This window comes from Vulpes vulpes, chromosome 1 (genome assembly GCF_048418805.1).
Source record: "Vulpes vulpes isolate BD-2025 chromosome 1, VulVul3, whole genome shotgun sequence".
In the NCBI taxonomy this organism is placed as follows: domain Eukaryota; kingdom Metazoa; phylum Chordata; class Mammalia; order Carnivora; family Canidae; genus Vulpes; species Vulpes vulpes.
The window spans coordinates 49,990,287-50,008,107 of NC_132780.1; the positions used below are offsets into that span (position 1 = coordinate 49,990,287).

General features: G+C 57.0%; 1 protein-coding gene across 29 annotated transcripts in view; it reads left to right on the forward strand.

Moving 5' to 3' along the window:
• AOPEP (aminopeptidase O (putative)) overlaps positions 1–10,898 on the forward strand; it is a 334,839-nt gene extending 323,941 nt beyond the window's left edge. For 11 of the 29 annotated variants that reach the window (XR_012002591.1, XR_012002603.1, XR_012002604.1 and 8 more), the window contains 2 exons: positions 5,785–5,871; positions 10,366–10,898. Coding sequence is in view for 18 of the 29 variants with exons in the window: in XM_072763596.1 (XP_072619697.1) it covers positions 5,785–5,871; positions 10,366–10,800 (522 nt within the window). In the remaining 11 variants the exon portion in view is untranslated. Of the gene's footprint in view, positions 1–5,784; positions 5,872–7,149; positions 7,288–7,455; positions 7,704–9,851; positions 9,987–10,365 lie in introns of those variants that run through there. The other 18 variants (XR_012002590.1, XR_012002602.1, XR_012002600.1 and 15 more) reach the window with 7 other exon arrangements.
• The last annotated feature ends 6,923 nt before the right edge of the window (positions 10,899–17,821 follow it).

The following is a 17,821-nucleotide window of genomic DNA, read 5'->3' on the forward strand; positions in this document are numbered from 1 at the left end:
ACAGGAGGGCCCCCGTGTCGCTGTTGCTAAGTGAAGGCATGTGGCCACACACCTAGGAAGCCCAACAGCAGCGAATAGAGAAAAGAAAGAGTGCAAGATAATATATCCCTGTGGAATGCTGCTGTGAAGATCAGAAGCAGCATTTGGCTGACTGGCTAGAATTTCATGTTCATGGGGTTGTTCGTTTGGGTGAAGTCACACATTTATGATTTTTAGACATTTGAAGATAAAGCAAGGGAAGCAACTCCCTTCAGGAGCCACAGGTGCTTTTTCAGGCCTGGACACTGATGTGCACCAAACCAGACCCTGATCCCAGGACTATGGTGAAGGAGCCGTGTGGCCCGTCTCCTCTCTCCATACGATGCTGGTGGCTCAGTGGCCAGGAGGACCAGGTCCCAGGGGGGGTTAGCAGAGTTTTTAGAGCTGACCTCCTGTTCTGTGTCTGCAGCAGGGTCTGCTCAGCCTTTGTGATTTCATTTATTCAGGCGTGAGAATTCTTCTGGGAGACACTAGTTTTCAAACTCGACCTCCGAGGAACCCAGGGCCCCCACAGAGGAGTTTACTGTTTAACTTAAAGGTGGTTCCTGCCTGACATAGAGGTTTAAACTACTTGAAGAACCACTTTTTCTTTTCTCTGATTTGTCTTTAGAAGGTTCCAGAATATGCTTCTACTAAAAGGAGAAAGTTTTGAAAACCGCTTTAGAAAATGAATCTATTAGTTAATAAGCAGTCTTATGGGGAGCATTCCCAAAGAAGAATTTTTTATTTCTTTGAAAGAGCTTCATGAAAAAAACATTAAATTGAAGAAGGAAAAAAAAAAAAAAAACTTGAGGAAAAGCTACTAAAAGAAAGCCGGAAGCCTTGAGAATTATGAAGTATTACTAAACATGGGACCTGAGGTGTAGTGATTCACAGGGGAACTCTGACAACATGGGGAGACTAGGAGGGAGCTGGTTCAGGGGGTCACTCTTCCTAAAGATTGCATTTCCTTGATGTCGGGTCACCCACCCACGAGTGACATCTGTGCTGGGTCTGCCGGCTCAAGAGACAGCTCTGCTTCAGAAGGAATTTAACCCACGGGAAGAAGAGGACTCCGAGGCCCCACATTCAGGAACATGCTAGGTTTCCTGGCAGGACGGGGCTGAAAGAGGCCTGAGCTGGCTCACAAGGACCTCGCAGCTCCGTGTCCTGGGACAGTATGCAGGTAGCTTTGAGGGATGAATGTTTACGAGCACCCCTTCCCCTCGCCTCCCTCCAGGACCTGGGTATGGACTTCGGGCCTCAGCAGCAGTCAGCAAAATGTAGCCAGGACAGCCGTGCTCACCCACTCACCCACACACCATCTAGGCTGCTTTGGCAGTACACTGGCAAATGGGCTGCTTGAAAAGCCAGAAACGCTTGCTGTCTGGCCCTTGACAGAATTTCCCAATTCTTGTTCCAGAGTTTGGTAGGAAACGTGAAAATTCTCAGGTTGAGACGAGATTAGGGTGAGGAGTAGGCTTGTTCTTCAGCAGTCTTTCTCTCCTGTTTCCCAGAGATGACAACTAAATGAGGGGGAGCCCCAGCATGTCCTAAAGGAGGTCACGGTCATATCCCAAAGCGGCCCCATTGAGTCGTGGAATGTGTCCCCTTGAGTCTGACACGTGGATTGGGAATACAAATGACACCCATGAGGCAGGTCCCATTTTTTGAAATCAGGGGAGCAGGCCAGAGGTACTGCAGCTCAGTGAAGCTCTGGGTCATAACGATGGCAGAAATGCTGTGAGGCTGGGCTGAGGCCCCGCTAGGCTGAGCCTTCTGTCTGCACAGGTGGTTTAGGAAATTCCCCAGTGCCCGGCCCCTAGGTGTACTTTCTGAGTGACAGGAGAAATGCCACTTCCCCAGGCCTCTTTGCCCCCCACCAGGCACCCCTGCTGCTCTACACCTGAGAGCTCAGCCCTGTCTGCCTTCCCTCACAGGCTGCTCTGCCTCACACACCTTCCAGACCACCTTCTTGGCCAGCAGCCATCAGACAATCACCTCGCTCTGTCATTTCACCAATTAACAATGCTTCCTTGAGAGGATACTCCCAAGTTTTTATAAATTCAGTAAATAACAGAACTTCTGAAGTAGAAAAGAAAGCCGGAAGCATGCCACTCCTGCTAAGGTGACAAGCGCTTAGTGTATGGGACTCTTAGCTGCACATACTGTGGTGACCCCAGTCAGTTTCCACAGCAGCCCAAGGGAGCCACGCTCTTGTGACTCCACCGTGGGGAGCTGGGCAAGGTGATGGGGCTGCTGAGTGGCAGACCTGGGTTTCCAGCCTGGGGCCTCAGGCTCTGGGGCTCAGGGCACAGTGGGTCATGAATCAGTCAAGTAGATCACCACCGAGCATAAAGAAAAGGACAGAATATGCCAGAGTGAGGGGAAGGATTCCATGTGTGCGTGTGTATATGTATCACATGCAGGATACCCTTGGATACACAGGTCGCGTGTCCGCCAGGTCTCCTGGAGGCTCAAGCCCATTGCTGCACATACACATGGCACATCTGGAGGAGGCCCTGCTGTGGGTCAGGGGTCCACCAGCTGGGAGCAGTTATGTGGATTATTGGAGGATTTTGTTTGTCACCTGAAGAGGGTCTGACATAAATCCGCTTCTGCACACCTACCTTCATTGTTCCCATCTCAGTTCTGAGACTTGCCCATCTGCACTCAATGCCAGAGATCCCATTTGTTCATGGACGCTTTGGAAACCTGGAAACTTCTGGGTACCCAGTATAGCCTTGAAGGGGGCGGGGTGGTTGATGGTGGGCCTGCTTGTCCCAGGCTGACAGGGCAGCAGGGGCAACGCAGGCGTGTCCTTGGGAGCAAGGCCTCAGGTGCCCTGCCCTGTGCTCTGCCACAGTGGCCAGAGGGACAGCAGGCCCTCAGGGTCCCTGGGCCTCTGCTCTTCACCCTCAGGGCAGCTCTGCCTCTCTTCCCTCAGAGACACTCATCCTTTTCTCCTCCCTTCCCGCCCTCCCCACTGCCCCACCCCTTCTGTGGCTGGCCAGCCACATTGATGGGATTCAGGAGTAGGATGGTGGGTGAATTGGGGCTCTCAGGTGATGCTTGGTGCGAGTTTGGAGTGATGTGAATTTGAGTCCTAGGTCAAAAGGTCATTAAATGTTTTCAACTCTACTGACATAACTAAAGTACAATAAAATGTGGATCTTTAAGGTGGGATTTGATAAGCGTTGGTCTGTGTGTGGGCCTGAAACACTGAAGCTCAGGGAGCAGAATCGGAGCCACAGAGGCTGCAGACAGGTGAGCAGGGCGTTGTGCTGTCATGTGCACGTGGTGTCTGGTTGTCATCTCACTGAGGAAGTTAAAAGACAGTGGGACCACTACTCTGTTATTTAGGGAATAAGGGCGAGCAGATCTCTGGAACAGACAGCCCTGTCCTCAGAGGCCTGCCCCACATTCTCTGGCTCCAGTTCCCATGAGGGAAGGAACGTGATACAAGTCTGTGGCGGCCTCTGTCGAGGATGATTCAGGTTTCTCTGTGATCTATAGAGGGAATATTCTGTCCATGCCCACTTCGGAAATATTGCCGGGAAAAACTGTCATTTTGCTGCCAGCTTTTCAGGAGTACCCTTATCATGTGTGGTGACAAGTGGCCATGCAGAGTGGGTCCTGGATTTCAGAGATCAAAAATGAGAGTTTTCTTTGTGAGAGAAATAGGAAGAGAGAGAAAAGCTGTTTGCGTGAACAAGAAGCATCTGTTGAGCCCACAACGTCACACAGCACCCCGGTGAAGTCTTTTAAACATCGTGTCACCGAAATATTGAAATGCACTGAGCTTTAATGTAAAGAAAACACTTGTTGTTTTTTCTCCTCCTCCAGGGGAGGAGACGCTGGGCTGTGCCTCCTGGATGCCACATTGGCCTTCAGAGGTCAGAAGACTAGATAGATCTCTTATTAATTGTGACAATAAACTGTTCTTAACAGAAAGAGAAGTGGAAGTGCTGATTGCATGTTGGTGTCAAAGGGCCCTTTACATGGGCCTCCTAGGCCTTCACCCAGTTGTGGCAGGACCACCTGCTTCCTGCCTGCCTGAGGCCTTACTCTGCTGTGAAGTAGGCCCTCATGTAGGCCTTGTTATTCCTGTGTGTGAGGATCAGGAAGGGGAGCATTGTGGTGTGCAGGTGCCAGAAGGGGTGCTCTTCTCTCAGAACCCCAGGCGGGTGCGGATCCATAGTCCATCCCGCAGGGTGGACCTCCCCCCCCCCCCCCGACCTTGCCGAGCTGGCCCCCGTTTTCAGCAAACTCACAGGTGGTGTCTGAGGTGTTTAGGTTACCATGACTGGGAGACAACAGCGAAGGGGCATTCAGTGGCTGGTTGGGTGCTTTCCAGGGCTCGGGAGCTGGGGTCTGGTAGGTCTGGTGGGCCTGGTGGCTTCTGATTGGTGTAGTATGACGAGCTGGCTTCTCAGAGCTCTATTCACTCATCCTTTCTGTGAGAATATTTTAGGGGCTGCCCTTTCCCTTTTATGGTCTGTTCATTTCAGTTGGCTTTGTAGGAAAGAACATTCTGTGGAAGAGGGAAAGATTGCCAAGACCCGTCCAGTCCAGCCTCTTCCTGTTTGTTGTGATGCTCGGAGGCAATTAGCTCATTTCCATGGGCCTCTGGAATTCCTTCGTGGATATAACGTGTGTTGGCATCCTGTCCTTGGAAGTTCAAAGGGCTTGTTGCCCGCAACAGAGGGCAGCGTCACCAGCACCCCTGAGGGAGTGTGCTGTGGCCCAGGGGAGGGATGCTTCCCAGAAGAGTCGTTTCTTCATTTCTGCTTGTTTGTGTGTAAATCTATTTATAGTAGATGAAAGGACAGACCCAGCCAGCAGTGGGGAATAATGATACAGTTTACGGGGCCTTAGCCAAAATGTTGACATTGCTTACATTATCCTGTTGCCACAAATGGGATGCAAAGTCTCCCTCTTTGAAAGGCAATAAAAACAGAGGGAAGGAAGGAAGCTTTTGAGGTGCTTGTAATCACTTCCATGTAGGGCTGGTGCTGAGCCAGTAGGGGAACAGAAAGTGTAGACTGCTCACTGGATACAGTTGACAGGGCTTTGGGGCAGTAGGTGGGCCTGCGACTGAAATCCAAACACCAAATTCGGGTTGACTCTCCACCTAAAGAATGTGCTAGAAGTGCCAGCAGAGACAGTTAGTGCTGGAACCAGACCCACATTGTCTAAGGGATTGGGGTCCCTGGCAGATTCCTTCTGGTAAACCTTGAGTCAAGTGGATCTGGGCTGAACGGCCCCCCACAGTCGGCTCAGCTATGCAGCAGCTGCGTAGACATGTGGTGCACGGCGGCAGGGGGCTGCTCCCCTTCCTGGTTTTCTCGGGAATATAGACAACTGTGTCACTGTGTTGTTCCAATCAACAGCATTGAACCATATTGGTCATTGCTGGAAATTAGGCAGCTGTGGTTTTAAAGGGAACCTGCGTGGACCGCGTACTGCAGGGGTTGTGTGCTTCATGGCCCAGGTAGGTTTTGCGTTGATGTGGTACCTTGCAAAATTATGTTTAAAAACATCAAAACACCCGAGACAGGTCCTTTCTTTCCCCAAAGTTGACGGACAGCCTTCCAGTGAGGACCATGGTTCCTTTCCTTGTAAAAGAAATGAAAGTAAAAACTTACATGTCAGGGACATTAATGTGGTTGAGAGAGTGACTTTTGCTACCACAGATTCTGTCCCTAAGACAGGCTGAAGAAACCCACGATTTGTTGCTTACTGGATTCTCTCTCCTTCCTGAAGGTTCGCCATCGGTGGTGTGAACTCATTGTTAAGCACAAATACACGAAAGCGTACAAAGATGTGGAGAGATTCCTCCAGGAGGATCAGGTGAGTTCCATTTTCGGGAGGTGGGGTCTTTCAGCGCTGCCCTCTCACTGCTCAGTGGACTTGGTAACACAGGGACCCAGGTGGTTAACTTCTTCACAAGTATTTAAACATTTAGAAGGAGGTAGGAGCTGACGTGACACACGTTGGACTCGTGTTCTGCCTCTGTGTCCATTTATGACATGAATCATACCCTTAACAGCTGCTGAGGTTGGACCAGGCTGTGGACCACTGTCACTACCACATGACGCACACAGACCTCACGCAGCATAGCCAGCTCTCGGGTCAGGTGGTGGCTTAGCTGTCACAGTGTGTGTCCGTGTCTTCAGTGGCCTTACTGTAATGTGTGGAGGGGAGACTGGTTGGGGTGAGCCCCGACTAGTCAGGACAGACTGGTCTGTACCTGCACCAGCCACACCCACTTCAAGTGTCCTTCCTCTGAGAACTTTCCTCACTCTTTACAGGGGAGGCGCGGGGGGAGGCAGTCACCTTCCCAGGAGCCCGCAGGAAGCACGGACATACACAAACGTGCATGGGGATGCCCTCCTTGCCCCTGTGCTCCACCTACACCTGCTCCTCATGGCTGCATGGGCCATAGGCCATGGACTCTGTCAGCAGCTGGAAGGTGGCCTGCAGCTTGTTGCCATTAGCGTGACCATTGTGTGCTGCTAAGCAAGCCCTGTGCCAGGCACTGTGGGCTGATGGGATGGAGCTGCGGGGTGGGGTGGGGCAAACAAAGGGACTTTTGAGAGGGCCTGAGGATGGGGGGCAGCCATTGACGGAGGGCTCGTTCTTCCCACAAAGAGAAACTACATGACTTTGTAGCAGAAGAAATGTCACATTTGCACAGTTGGAGCAGAGGTGTTTGGAAACAGACAGGAACAAAATGTAAAAGCAACTTAAAAGTTTCTTCTGAAAACCAAAAGTAACTGCTTTTTAGAACCAAGATCTTTGCTAAGAAGGATCACCATAACTCAGCTTTTTCAGGGGAGGGTTTTTGAGCCCCAGACTACGAAGTTTTTATCTTGTGCTCTCTTCAAGATCTTCCTTTTAATTTGCTCCAGCAGCATGTAATCCCTGGCATAACTCTCCTTGAAACAAGAGAAAAGGCAGAACCAAAGGGGCCTTTTGGTCTCCCCAGAACATAATTGGCTATTTTAAAACTGTAGGAAAAATGCAGAGGTGTGTCTGTGTAGCATTGTTCTTGAAACTGCAGCGGCGGTGGTTGCTGCCGGGGTGGGGGGCTGCTAAGGGGCCCGAAGCAGCGGCACCTTTTCCCAGGGGCTCGAGGACTCTTCCTGCTGGGGTGCCACGGACATGCTGGTGTCCCGGCACACTGCCCTGGGAGGCGTTCTGCGACTGGTGACATGCACACGGTACCTCCGGAGCTGCTTTCAGCCACGCATGTTGCTGTGGCAGGTATCGTGGGGACCTGCCTGCCCATCACCCCTGGAGAATCAGTTAGATCACCAGGGCTCTGTGGGTGGGATGGCTGGCTGAGAGTTCCGTGGGGTTTAGTGTGAATGAGAGAGAAGGGACTTTAAGCTGGGGTTTTCTGAAGTACAGCTAGTTACCTGTCTCTTCTAGGGTCTTTGTAATCTCCAGACGGCAAGATTGTGTGTAGGCAGCACATGTGTCCACGTGGATGCATCATTTCCTTTCTTCCCTGCTCTGCCTCTGTGCCCCGCAGGCCATGGGCATATATCTGTACGGGGAGCTGATGGTGAGCGAGGATGCCAGGCAGCAGCAGGTTGCCCGCCGGTGCTTTGAGCTGACCAAGGAGCAGATGGATAGATCCTCAGCCCAGGTGGTGGCCGAGATGCTGTTCTGAAGAGGTGATTCTCTGCCTTCCCTGTCTCTGCCACCCGTTGCTAACCGGAGATTTCTCATAGGAGCCACAAGAGCCAACAGCGAGGTGCTTGGTGGCTGGTGGCCCAGGAGTGCAGCCTGACCAGACGGGCCCTGCAAGCAGAGGCTGTGCACCCCAGAGCAGAGCTCCCCTTGGCACTGTTCAGGCCACCTAGAGTTTTGTTACTTGGGAAAAACACGGGTCAGAATTTGGAGTAGGTTTAGACAGTGGGCTGGGGAGGCTGGAGGACCTGCTGGAGGGCTCACGCAGGAGCACACTGCCGGGTTACCCCAGACCCTGAGCTCCATGCAGATGTGTGTGTACGTCGGTGGCCCCTGGCCGCCCATCTGCAGGAGGACCTGAGGGGCCCAACTGGAAGGCTGATGGAAGGGCCTTGGCCAACGTGCGCCACGTGCTCCAATGCAGTGCTGTGCCTGGCTGCTTCCTCACCTCAAGTTGGAGCAGAATTTCTCCCTGGTCTACACTGGAGTGGGAGCCTTAAAGTATTTAAACTGCTTCCTATTAACTGTGCTTGGAGTTGGCCGGTTAGCTGTACATCCTAGCAGTTCATGTGTAACTGGGTGTCTACGTTTTAGATGTCACGTCCCAGTGTGACAGGAAGCGCTAGGTAGAGTGGAGGGGTTGTGAGGCATTCCTGCAATGGCCACCACGGCTTCTGTCGTCTTCTCAGTTGTTCCCCAGGCTTATGACATAATAGGGCCTAATTTTATATCTTTTTAACTTTCACATCAAATCTCAAGCATTTTTCATGTTTATACAGAATTCTTAATGGTTATTTAATATTTTATGTGGATGTTCTTAACCGGTCGTCAGACTTTCAGCATGCTTCTGATGTTTTGCGGTTAACAAAGCCATTTCTAACATATTTAAGTATATTTATTTGAAAGGACTCTTGATACTAAGGAGAAAAAAGGGTTTTCTAAAGTGTGATCCTGTTCTTGCAGAAGAGTCCAGGAACTGTGCAACTGGGGGGGTCACGGCAAGCTCCATGGCTCTCGCTTCTCCCGTCATGAGTTTTCAGGGTAGACCTGGTCACGGGTCTGTTCCCTTCTTGGAACTCTTCCTTCCTGTCCCTGTCCCTTGGTGATGAATGCAGGGCCATGTGCATTGCCCTTCCCCATAGCCCCTTCCCAGTGACGGTGGCACTTCAAAGGAGGTTGTCCTGACCCCGCACACTGAGAACCCAGCCCCACCAGGGTGGAGGCAGCTGTTGGTTGCACTTTTCATTTCATGTTCCAAAGCTGCACGGGTGAGTGTGGTCACCTCTGAGTCCTGCTGTAGGCTAGGCCTCTAGGACTCCAGGTAAAACACGCAACACGCCGAAGTCAAGGCCACGTGGTAGCTAGTGGGCAGACGGCAGCACCCGGCGTGTGCAGAAGGCAGCGTGTGCGGTGTGGGCTGTGAGCAGGCGCGGCACTGCTCCGAGTGCTCTGGCTGCTTGGGTTCCTGGCATGCTGATTTGTGACTTAAGATTAAAATCACATTGCCAGGGATTACCACGCATCCATGACCTGGGCTGCTCCTCCAGAAGCCGTAGTTCTCTCTCTCTGCAGTTCGGAGAACAGATGCATCTTGTAGCTCTTCTCCAGAAACAGAAGAAGCAACAGCCGTGGAAGATGCTCGGCGGCCCATTCCTTATGCCCAACCGACGACCTCTCTGCCGAGGTGCAGAGCTTAGCTGATTGGTGAACAGTGACTGGTTTCCGCTTTGTTCACAGTGGCTAAGTTCTGCACCTGAAGAGAAGGTGAGATGGGGACAGTTAAGTTGGAGCTGCTGGGGCACAGGCCGCCGCTGAGTGGTCCACTCCGTGCCGGGTGTGGTTCTGGAGGATGCGAGACCCACTCGGCTCCAAGGATGCGCTGTCTGCTGTCGTGGATGCGCGAGGGTACCCAAAGTCTGCGGAAGGATAAATCCATTAATTAGCCATCTGTCTGAAAGGTCAAATGTATTGAAAGCTGCAAAAGTTATTCTTCTCTAAAAACTAAAGCCAAATGCACCACCAAAAAATCAAGTTAAAACGATGTGAACAGTTAGTTGCATGTGAGTAGGGCCGGTGCCTTCCCACCCTGTTGCGGTTTCGGGAGCGCGGTAACCTGTCTCTTGTGTTCGCAGCCCCAGCGAGTTGCGCCGAGCTCCCAGCGGGGGCAATGCTGCCCGGGCTGATTGGACCCGCCCTCCGGTGCCTACTGAGCTGATATCAGTTCTCATTGTACACACTGGCTCAGTTCAGCAGGAACAGGAGTCGAGCCCTCGAGCAAAAAGCCTTCCCCGTCTGTAAGTGCCCAGAGGCTCCAGAGCTGGGACCGCGCCCCCGCGAAGACGGCGCCCCTCGGTGTGTGGCTGGTGTGGATGCTGCCGCAGGCCGGGCGCTTTGCTGACTCGCAGGGGACGAGCCTCACGCGCGAAGGCAGGCCGTGGTTCGCGCTGCCCCCGCCGCAGGCCGCACCCCCCTCAGCAGAGCGGGGCTCAGGCTGTGGGAGCAGGTGGAGCAGAGGAGGCCGGGAGCCCCAGCGTCGGGGTCCTGAGGTGCAGGCGGCTCCGCTGTCCTTCCACACAGAGGCACGGATTTACAAGAATTCCTCTGTCGTTCCCAGGCGGTAACTTTTATTGCTGTTTCCTTTTGCAGGAAAGGTCACAGCGAGATTCTTTTCCGTGCATGTGCACCCAGCCCTGGTGGGACCGGGGCCGCGTAGATGCTGGACGTCAGAGGAAGGGCAATGGGGCTGCTGAAGCCAGCAGCGTTCACACCACAGTGCTTCTCTTTCCGAGGCTGCCGTCCCCGGGGCTCATGGAGCACGTGGTGCCTTTGTGCCGCCCGGGGCTCACTGCCTCAGGACGCAGAGTCCGAATTGGATCTCCTTCGTGGGGTGAGGGCACTTCTGTCACAGGTGATGAAAGCCGTCTGAGATACATCGGAAAAGCTGCTGTACACTTTGCATATGGCTGCTCTGGGTATTTCTTAGAATCCCAGGGAGCCCCAGAGCTTGTATCCTGGGACCATGGACACCATCTGATATGCTTCTCTAGATCATTCCAGAAAGATTCTGCAGGACTTTGTTGATTGATAGGTCTGTTTAGATTTTTCCAAAACATTAATATGCCCTCGTTAAAGGGGCAGGGTAAGAATCCAAGATGTATTAATAAAACAATTGATCACTATTTTTGTCTTCGTGTGTGTGTGTGTGTGTGTGTGTGTGTTTAAGACTAGTTATTCATGAGACAGAGACATAGGCAGAGGGAGAAGCAGGCTCCAAGCAGGGAGCCGGACGTCGGACTCTAGGATCAGGCCCCGGGCCAAAGACGTTGCTAAACCGCCAAGCCACCTTGGCTACCCCTCCTGTGTGCTTAATGTAATTATGTTTCAAAAAGGAAAACGGAGTTACCCAAGGGGTATGGTCTCTGCCGGCTGCTACTGTCCTTTCTCCCGCCTCTCCTCATGACTTCCCAGGTGGTGACCCTCAGGGAGCCGGGTGGGGCCGTGAGGTGCTGTGACCTTCCCCGGCATGCACGTGCACGGACACGTGCACACACCAAGCTGTCCAGCGCTGTGTGGAGGGAGGATGCTGTGAAACCACCAGACCACGGTGGTCTGTGCAGTCCGGCGATCGCGCCACGGGCTGCTCCGAACAAGGGCGGCCTCGAGCCCGGTCTGGCCGCGTGCGCCCCACTGCGCCCAGCCTGTGGGAGGAAGTGTGGCATCAGCACACTTCTGCGTGGGAAACTCCCAGTCGTTGGAATTCTTCCGTGGGGGCTGGTCCTCCAGGTGTCCTCTTCGCGCTCCCCGTGCGTGGCCTGTGATCACACGGGCTTGTTTACCCCGCGGTTCCAGAACCCGTCTGACTTTTGAAGGGATACAAGAGCGCTGCTTCCCATGCAGACTTGGAATAACGGTCTGGGTGAGCGCGCTGGGCTGCTAGGTGGGGCAGGAAGGGCTCTGGGCCCAGCTGCCCTCGCCCCCCCCCCCCCCCCCCCGCCGCCCCCTGCCCATGTGCAGAAGCCACTCGGTGCCTCCCCGTGGCTGTGAGCAACTAGTCAACCCAGTGTCCGGTTACTCTTGTTTTTCCAAAAAGATCAAGGCCCCCTTTGTCTCTAGAAGCCCCTGAGGCACAAAGCTCCCTCAGTGCTCCCGTGACCCCCCAAGTTTGGGAACGTGGTAGCTCCAGCGAGTGGTCGCCCATCCCCAGGGCTCATCTGAACCGAAGCCCCAGTCACCGCTGATCCCGTGCGGGGTCGGCCCTCAGAGACACCAGGGCCCTTGCCGGTGCCCAGTGTGGACCCCACGGCGAAGGCCCCACGGCGAAGGCCCCACGGCGAAGGCGAGGGAGGAGCGGGCAGGCCTCTGTGGGGACCTCCTGCAGGCGCCCCCCTGCACCCGTTACCCATTTCTTCCCAGTTTGCTCAGCTTGGGTGCAGGTTCCCAGCTCACCCGCAGCAGCTCCTGAGGGACAGCTGGATCCCCTGGCGGCCGGGGGGCGGGGGGGGGGGGGGCATGGCGCCTTTCATCCAACGGTGGAAAAGCAGTTGCACACTTGCGGCGGCAGCAGGGGGACACCCAGTGAGGCTGGGTCAGCCGCTGCTTTCCCCGGGTCGCCGTGCTCCACGGGAGCACCCAGCACCTGCCAGGAGCGGCCTCCGGCGCGAGAACTGGGCACCGCCCGGCACCGTGGGGACGAGAGTCTAGGTGCGCAGTGAAGGACGGAGGCTGTCCGGCCGGGCCCGGCTGCAGACCCCCGCCCTGCCCCGCTAGGTTCACCTGGACAGGTCCCGGAGGCCGCCTGCATCCCGGTCCGCAGGGCCTGAGACTTCCCTCCTGGTGACGGCACCTGTCGCCTCGGGGGCCAAGGTCGGAGAGGCCCAGGTGAGGGCGGGGCCAGGTGGCACCTCCTGTGGGAAAGTGACCCCCTGCGTGGGCCCTGAAATCACCATGGAGACGTCCCTAGGAGCTGTCCCCGTGGCAGTCTGGAATTGGGCGGCACGTTCCTGATGTCAGCCCGGACTGCCGGCGCCCTCCGGGTCCTCGCGTCCGCGGGGAGGGGGTGCGAGCTGCCCCCAGGGCGCCGAGAGAAGGGCGAGTCCGCCCCTCCGCAGGACCCGGACTGGAGGGTCCCACGAGACACCAGTGCGCCCCGGGCCTAGTGAAGGACAGAGCCGAGCCCATCCTGCCTGCCGCTTGCGCCTCCTTCCGCGGGTGTAAACTTGACCCCGAAACCCACTCGCCCGCAGCCGTCAGGAACCAGTCACCGCACAGGGGCGCCGTGGGCGGGGGGCAGGCCGCGCTCTGAGGCCCCCGGCCGCCGAGGGGACTGAGCAAGCCCCCACCCGCACCCCCCAGCCCCGCCAGGCAGTCAGGCGCGGAGCTGGTGGCGGTTGAACAGGTGTATTTGAAGAGCAAGAAGCTGCAGCCTTGTCCTCGGAGCGAGTTCATCGCCACCTGCGCATCGCCGTCTGCCCGAGACCCGAGGCCCGGGGTTCTAGAAGTGGGGGCGCTCCCTCCGCCCCACGGAGTCTGAAGAGCAAGGCGGTCGGGGCCAGGAGCCCGGCGGCCCAGGTCACTTTGGCTCCCAGCGTGTTTGCAAACGGGCGGATGGGCGGCTGACCTCTCACGTCCCCGGGTCCCGGGCGCTCCGCACTGGGCTGTCCCCCCGGCCCCTCCCCCACCCGGCTGGAGGGCGAAGGGGCCCCTACCCCCTGGCCTCTGGGCTTGGGGCAAAGCCAAGCAGGACGGGAAGTGCAGGTGGGGGACGAGGGGCCAAGGAAATACAAGGGAAAATGTTTCCATTCTCCCTCTCGATTTAGGATTTTAGGACTACAGGGTTTCAAAGCATTTATTTTTACTGGAATTTCAAATCAAAATACAGCAATAGTCTCCGTCCCAAATCAGGTACAGACGTGTCACAGTCGCAGGCGGAACTCAGTGCCCCAGATATCGGGACCAGAAATAGTGGACTGAGTCCCAGCCTTCCGCTGTCCTTTTAAGTGAAGACCTCGAAGGAAAGGCTTGGACAGAGGTTTCCGTGCATCGCGGGCCCAGCGTGGACACTTGGCGACGCACGAACGCCGCGTGCGCCGAGGATTTTACAGCTTTGTCTCTGGCCCAACCACTCCGCGGGCCCGCGGTGGGGGGCGGCGGGGGCTGTGCCCGCCCCTGCAGCAGGGCAGCCCCCACCGGGCCGGGCAGGCCCCCCCAGCACCTGCGCCGCGTGGCCTCGGAGCGCCGGCGGGGGGGGGGGGGGGGGCGCCACACCCGGTTCCTGAGAGGTCAGGGAGGTGGGGGGAGGGGCTGCCGCAGGCCACGCCGGCAGGTGACAAGGCGCAGCCCTTTGGGATTAGACGGTCCGCCGAGGGTCCTCTCCCCGGACACCCCGGGCACCCAGCACCCGGCCGCAGGGCCTGGGGGGGGGACCCTCTGGGCCGGGCCCAGCTGTGGCGGAGCAGAGCCTCGCTGGAGCCCCGAAGCCCCGGGGAGCTGGGGCGGCCTGGGCCTCCCGGGCGGTGCTGGGGCAGGGGAGGGCGCGGACCCCCCGCCCGGGTCCCCGCCATGGTCCGTGGGACAGTGACCTCGGCCTTTCCTGGCCGGGCCCCCGGGCTTTACAATGTGGAAGAGGGGAGGCGGGTGGGGAAGAGCCGGATTTTACGGGGTTTTCCCAGCCTTCGGGGCGTCTGCGAGATTGATTGGCTAAGGCATTCCTGCTCCAGTCCAGGGGGCCTGAGAGAGCAGGAGGCCGCCTCGGCACCCCGCGGGGAGCCTCCTGGGGCGCCACCTGCCGTGGCGCAGTGAGAGCCGGGCCTGGGGCCTCGCAGCAGCGGGCCCTCGTGAGCCGCCGCGGCGGGGCTGCCGACAGCGCCACACCCCGCGTGCGCGTGCGCGGGCGAGGCGAGGCGAGGCGAGGCGAGGCGAGGCGAGGCGAGGCAGCGCGCAGACACGTGGGTCCCGGCGTCAGTGACCACGTGTTCCCATCTGCTGCGGACGCGCCTGCACTGACCTGGCTCCGCCGAGGGCTGCAGAGAAGTGAGTCCAGGCATCTGGCTCCTCGGCCCGAGGACGCGGTGACCCGGGGGGGCTGGGGAGCCGGGGGGGCAGGGGGGACCGGGGGACTGGGGGGCAGGGGAGCCGGGGGATACGGGGGCAGGAGGGCCGGGGGGCTGGGGGGCAGGGGGGCCGGGGGGACCGGGGGACTGGGAGGCAGGGGGACAGGAGGGCAGGGGGGCAGGGGGGACTGGGGGGCAGGGGGGCCGGGGCGCCGGGGCGCCGGGGGATACGGGGGCAGGAGGGCCGGGGGGCCAGGGGACAGAGGGGCAGGGGGACAGGACAGTAGGGCCGGGGCCGGAGGGCTGGGGGCAGGGGGCGGGGTGGGGCTTCCTCCCCGCCGCTCTCGGTCCTGGTGCTCCTCCGTGGTGCTGGATCCGCCAGAGGAAGGCCCGGCCCGGGGACGTCCTGCCTGTGGGCTGCTGTGGGAGGGCCCGTGTTCCACAAAGTTCTGTTCTGCTCCGAGTGACCTCTTGCTGCGCGACGTCTGTACAGCAGCGTTGGAGGCGGAAGCGAGTGCCCGAGGCCTGGAGGGGGCACGGCGAGACCAGAAAGGCGGAGGTGAAGGGAGCCCCCGGCGGGCCGCAAACGCCGCGCTCCGCGGTGTGAGGGGGGCGCTGAACGCAAAGGGAGGGCGGGGAGCCGGGGTGGTGGCCTGCGAGGAGCCGGGCTGTGCATTCATCGGGGTCGTAAGGGAAAGCAGATCATTCGGGGGAGGGAATTGTACGTAGTTCTATGATTTTGTCTTTAAAAATGAAGCGCACACTGAAGAAGCGGGAAGGGCCGCAATTCTGGCCTCGGTGCGCGCAGCGGCGGCCCGGCCGCGTGACAGCCGGGCGGGCGCTGGGGGTGCCCGGCCCCCCGTCCTGACGACCCCTCCCCCAGATGCAGCCCGATTCTCCCTCTTTACAAAACGATGTTCAGGCTGGCGCTCGGGTCCTGTGAAGCGCCACGCGGCCTCCGCCGCCGCCCTGGCACCGCCCCCGCGCGCCGCTCCCGCACGGCACGCGGCAGCCGCGAACGTGGCTCTGTGTGTTGCCGGCTGCAGTGGGTGTTGGCACGTACGTCAGAGGGCAGGCAAGGACGCTGTGCAAACAGAGGCTCGCCCGCGGGGCCTCGGTCCCACTGCCAGGAGCCTGCCCGGCCCCGCCGCAGCGCCAGCGCCGAGGAGGTGCCCCAGCGTGCACGTCCGCACGCCCAGCGCTACGACCAGGCGAGCAGAGCACCGGAGCTTTCCACCTGACAGGTCACGGTGGCCACCGGGAGTGGCCTCGCCTCTGGCGGCTGTGAGGGACCGTGTTGCGCCACAAGCTGCGGCTCCTCGGCCCACAGCCCGGCCCGCTGCCCTCTCCGCGGCCTTCCTAGCTGTGTCTCCTCATCCGAGCGGTGGGCAACTGTCGGGAGGTCGTGAGAGTCGCTCAGTGAACGTATGTACGACCCAGGTGACAGCCCTCGGCTCTCATGGTGTGTACTCCTCTTCGTTCATTTGTGGCTTTATTTCATGTATTAACCAGCCCTTTACCACCGAACCTTCAAGTTGTTCCCAGGGAGGCCCGCCCCCCGGCATTCTGTAGGTACACAGGCGCCACTGTAGCCGTGGGACAGTTCCCAGAGTTTCTCTTGGTCACAGGATCCATGCAACCTGAAATGGGAGGAGGTGGCTCTGAAGAACTGGATTTATGTTCGTGGAGAACAGGATATGTAAATTTTAAATTTCTTATTTAATGGTTCTATTTTTTGGAATAATATTTACCATTTTAACCATTTTCTAGGGTACAGGGCAGTGGCATCAAGTGTGCAACCCTCACCACCACCCCCAGAACTGTCCCCTTCAACACAGGCCTTCCGTTCCCTGTCCCCTCACCCCTGGCCACCACCATTTCTGTTTTCTTAGTTCACTTAGCAAAATAACCTCATTTGGTCCCTGTTATAGCAAGTGTTGGAATTTCATTCCTTCTATGGCTGAATAACATTCCCCAGTAGGCAGAGACCCCATTTTGAAGACCCACTGTGAGACCCCATTTTGAAGACCCACTGTCCTGTCGGTGGCCCTTTGGCTTGTTTCTGCCTTTGGCTGTTGGGTGGCACTGCTACAAACATAGTGACAGGGTGGCCAGATGCCTCCCCTGGCTCCTGCCATCATCCTTCCAGGGTTACACCTAGCAGTGATGCTGGGGGGTCCTGGATGGTTGTGGCCGCACTGCTCCTGGGATGTGATCCTTTTAGATGTTGCCATCTGGCCACGAATACATCCCCGGCAGGGCAGTGCCTTTGCCCCACCCCACATGGCCGCATCCCTTTCTTCCCCTTCTCCATATTGATACAGGAAAAAATTTGAGTGTCTCATAAACCGTGTTAAATATTTTTTTAAGGCTTATCGGAGTCCTGGGTTTTTCTCCTTCTATTAACCGTGTGCAATGTTTGTATCGCTGGCTGGTAACTCTCCGCGTTGAAGGCCTTCTACTGATCTGTAGAAGAGCTTTTAATAGCTAGGAAATCAGTTGTCATATGTTGCAAAGATTTTTTCCCCAACTGTTATTTGTATTTAGATTTTGGGTTATTTTGACATTTCTGTATGGTGAGTTTTATTCCTTCTGTAGTTTCTGGGTTTTCTTAATGGAAAGTTCTCCAATTTGGCTGAAGGGCCTAAAATGTAGAGTCCGTGGAGGTTCCTGGTGATGAGAGTGGAGCCTCAGGCCCACCCCAGCTCCTTGCGCAGGGAAGACCCCCCCCCCCCCCTTCCTCCCCGGCCTCCCAACATGGGATGGAGATGCCTTCTCTGAAGCAGGGCCTGGGGCTTGGACTCCCAGACTCAGGTAGGAACGTGGGTGTGTGAGAGCAGGGAATGCTACGTGAAATAGGAAAACATTTCTTCTACATCAGGGAAGTCCTGTTAAAAACTTTTTATGTATCTGAGTAATAGGCTCTCTTTCCAGGGCAGCAGCAGCCTTCCTCTCTTCCTTGCTCTCTTTCCAAACAGAATTGCTAGAGCCTTCTCTGGAGAAAAGCCCAGCCTAGACCTCAAGATGCTGACAATTTGATAAAGAAGGCTGGA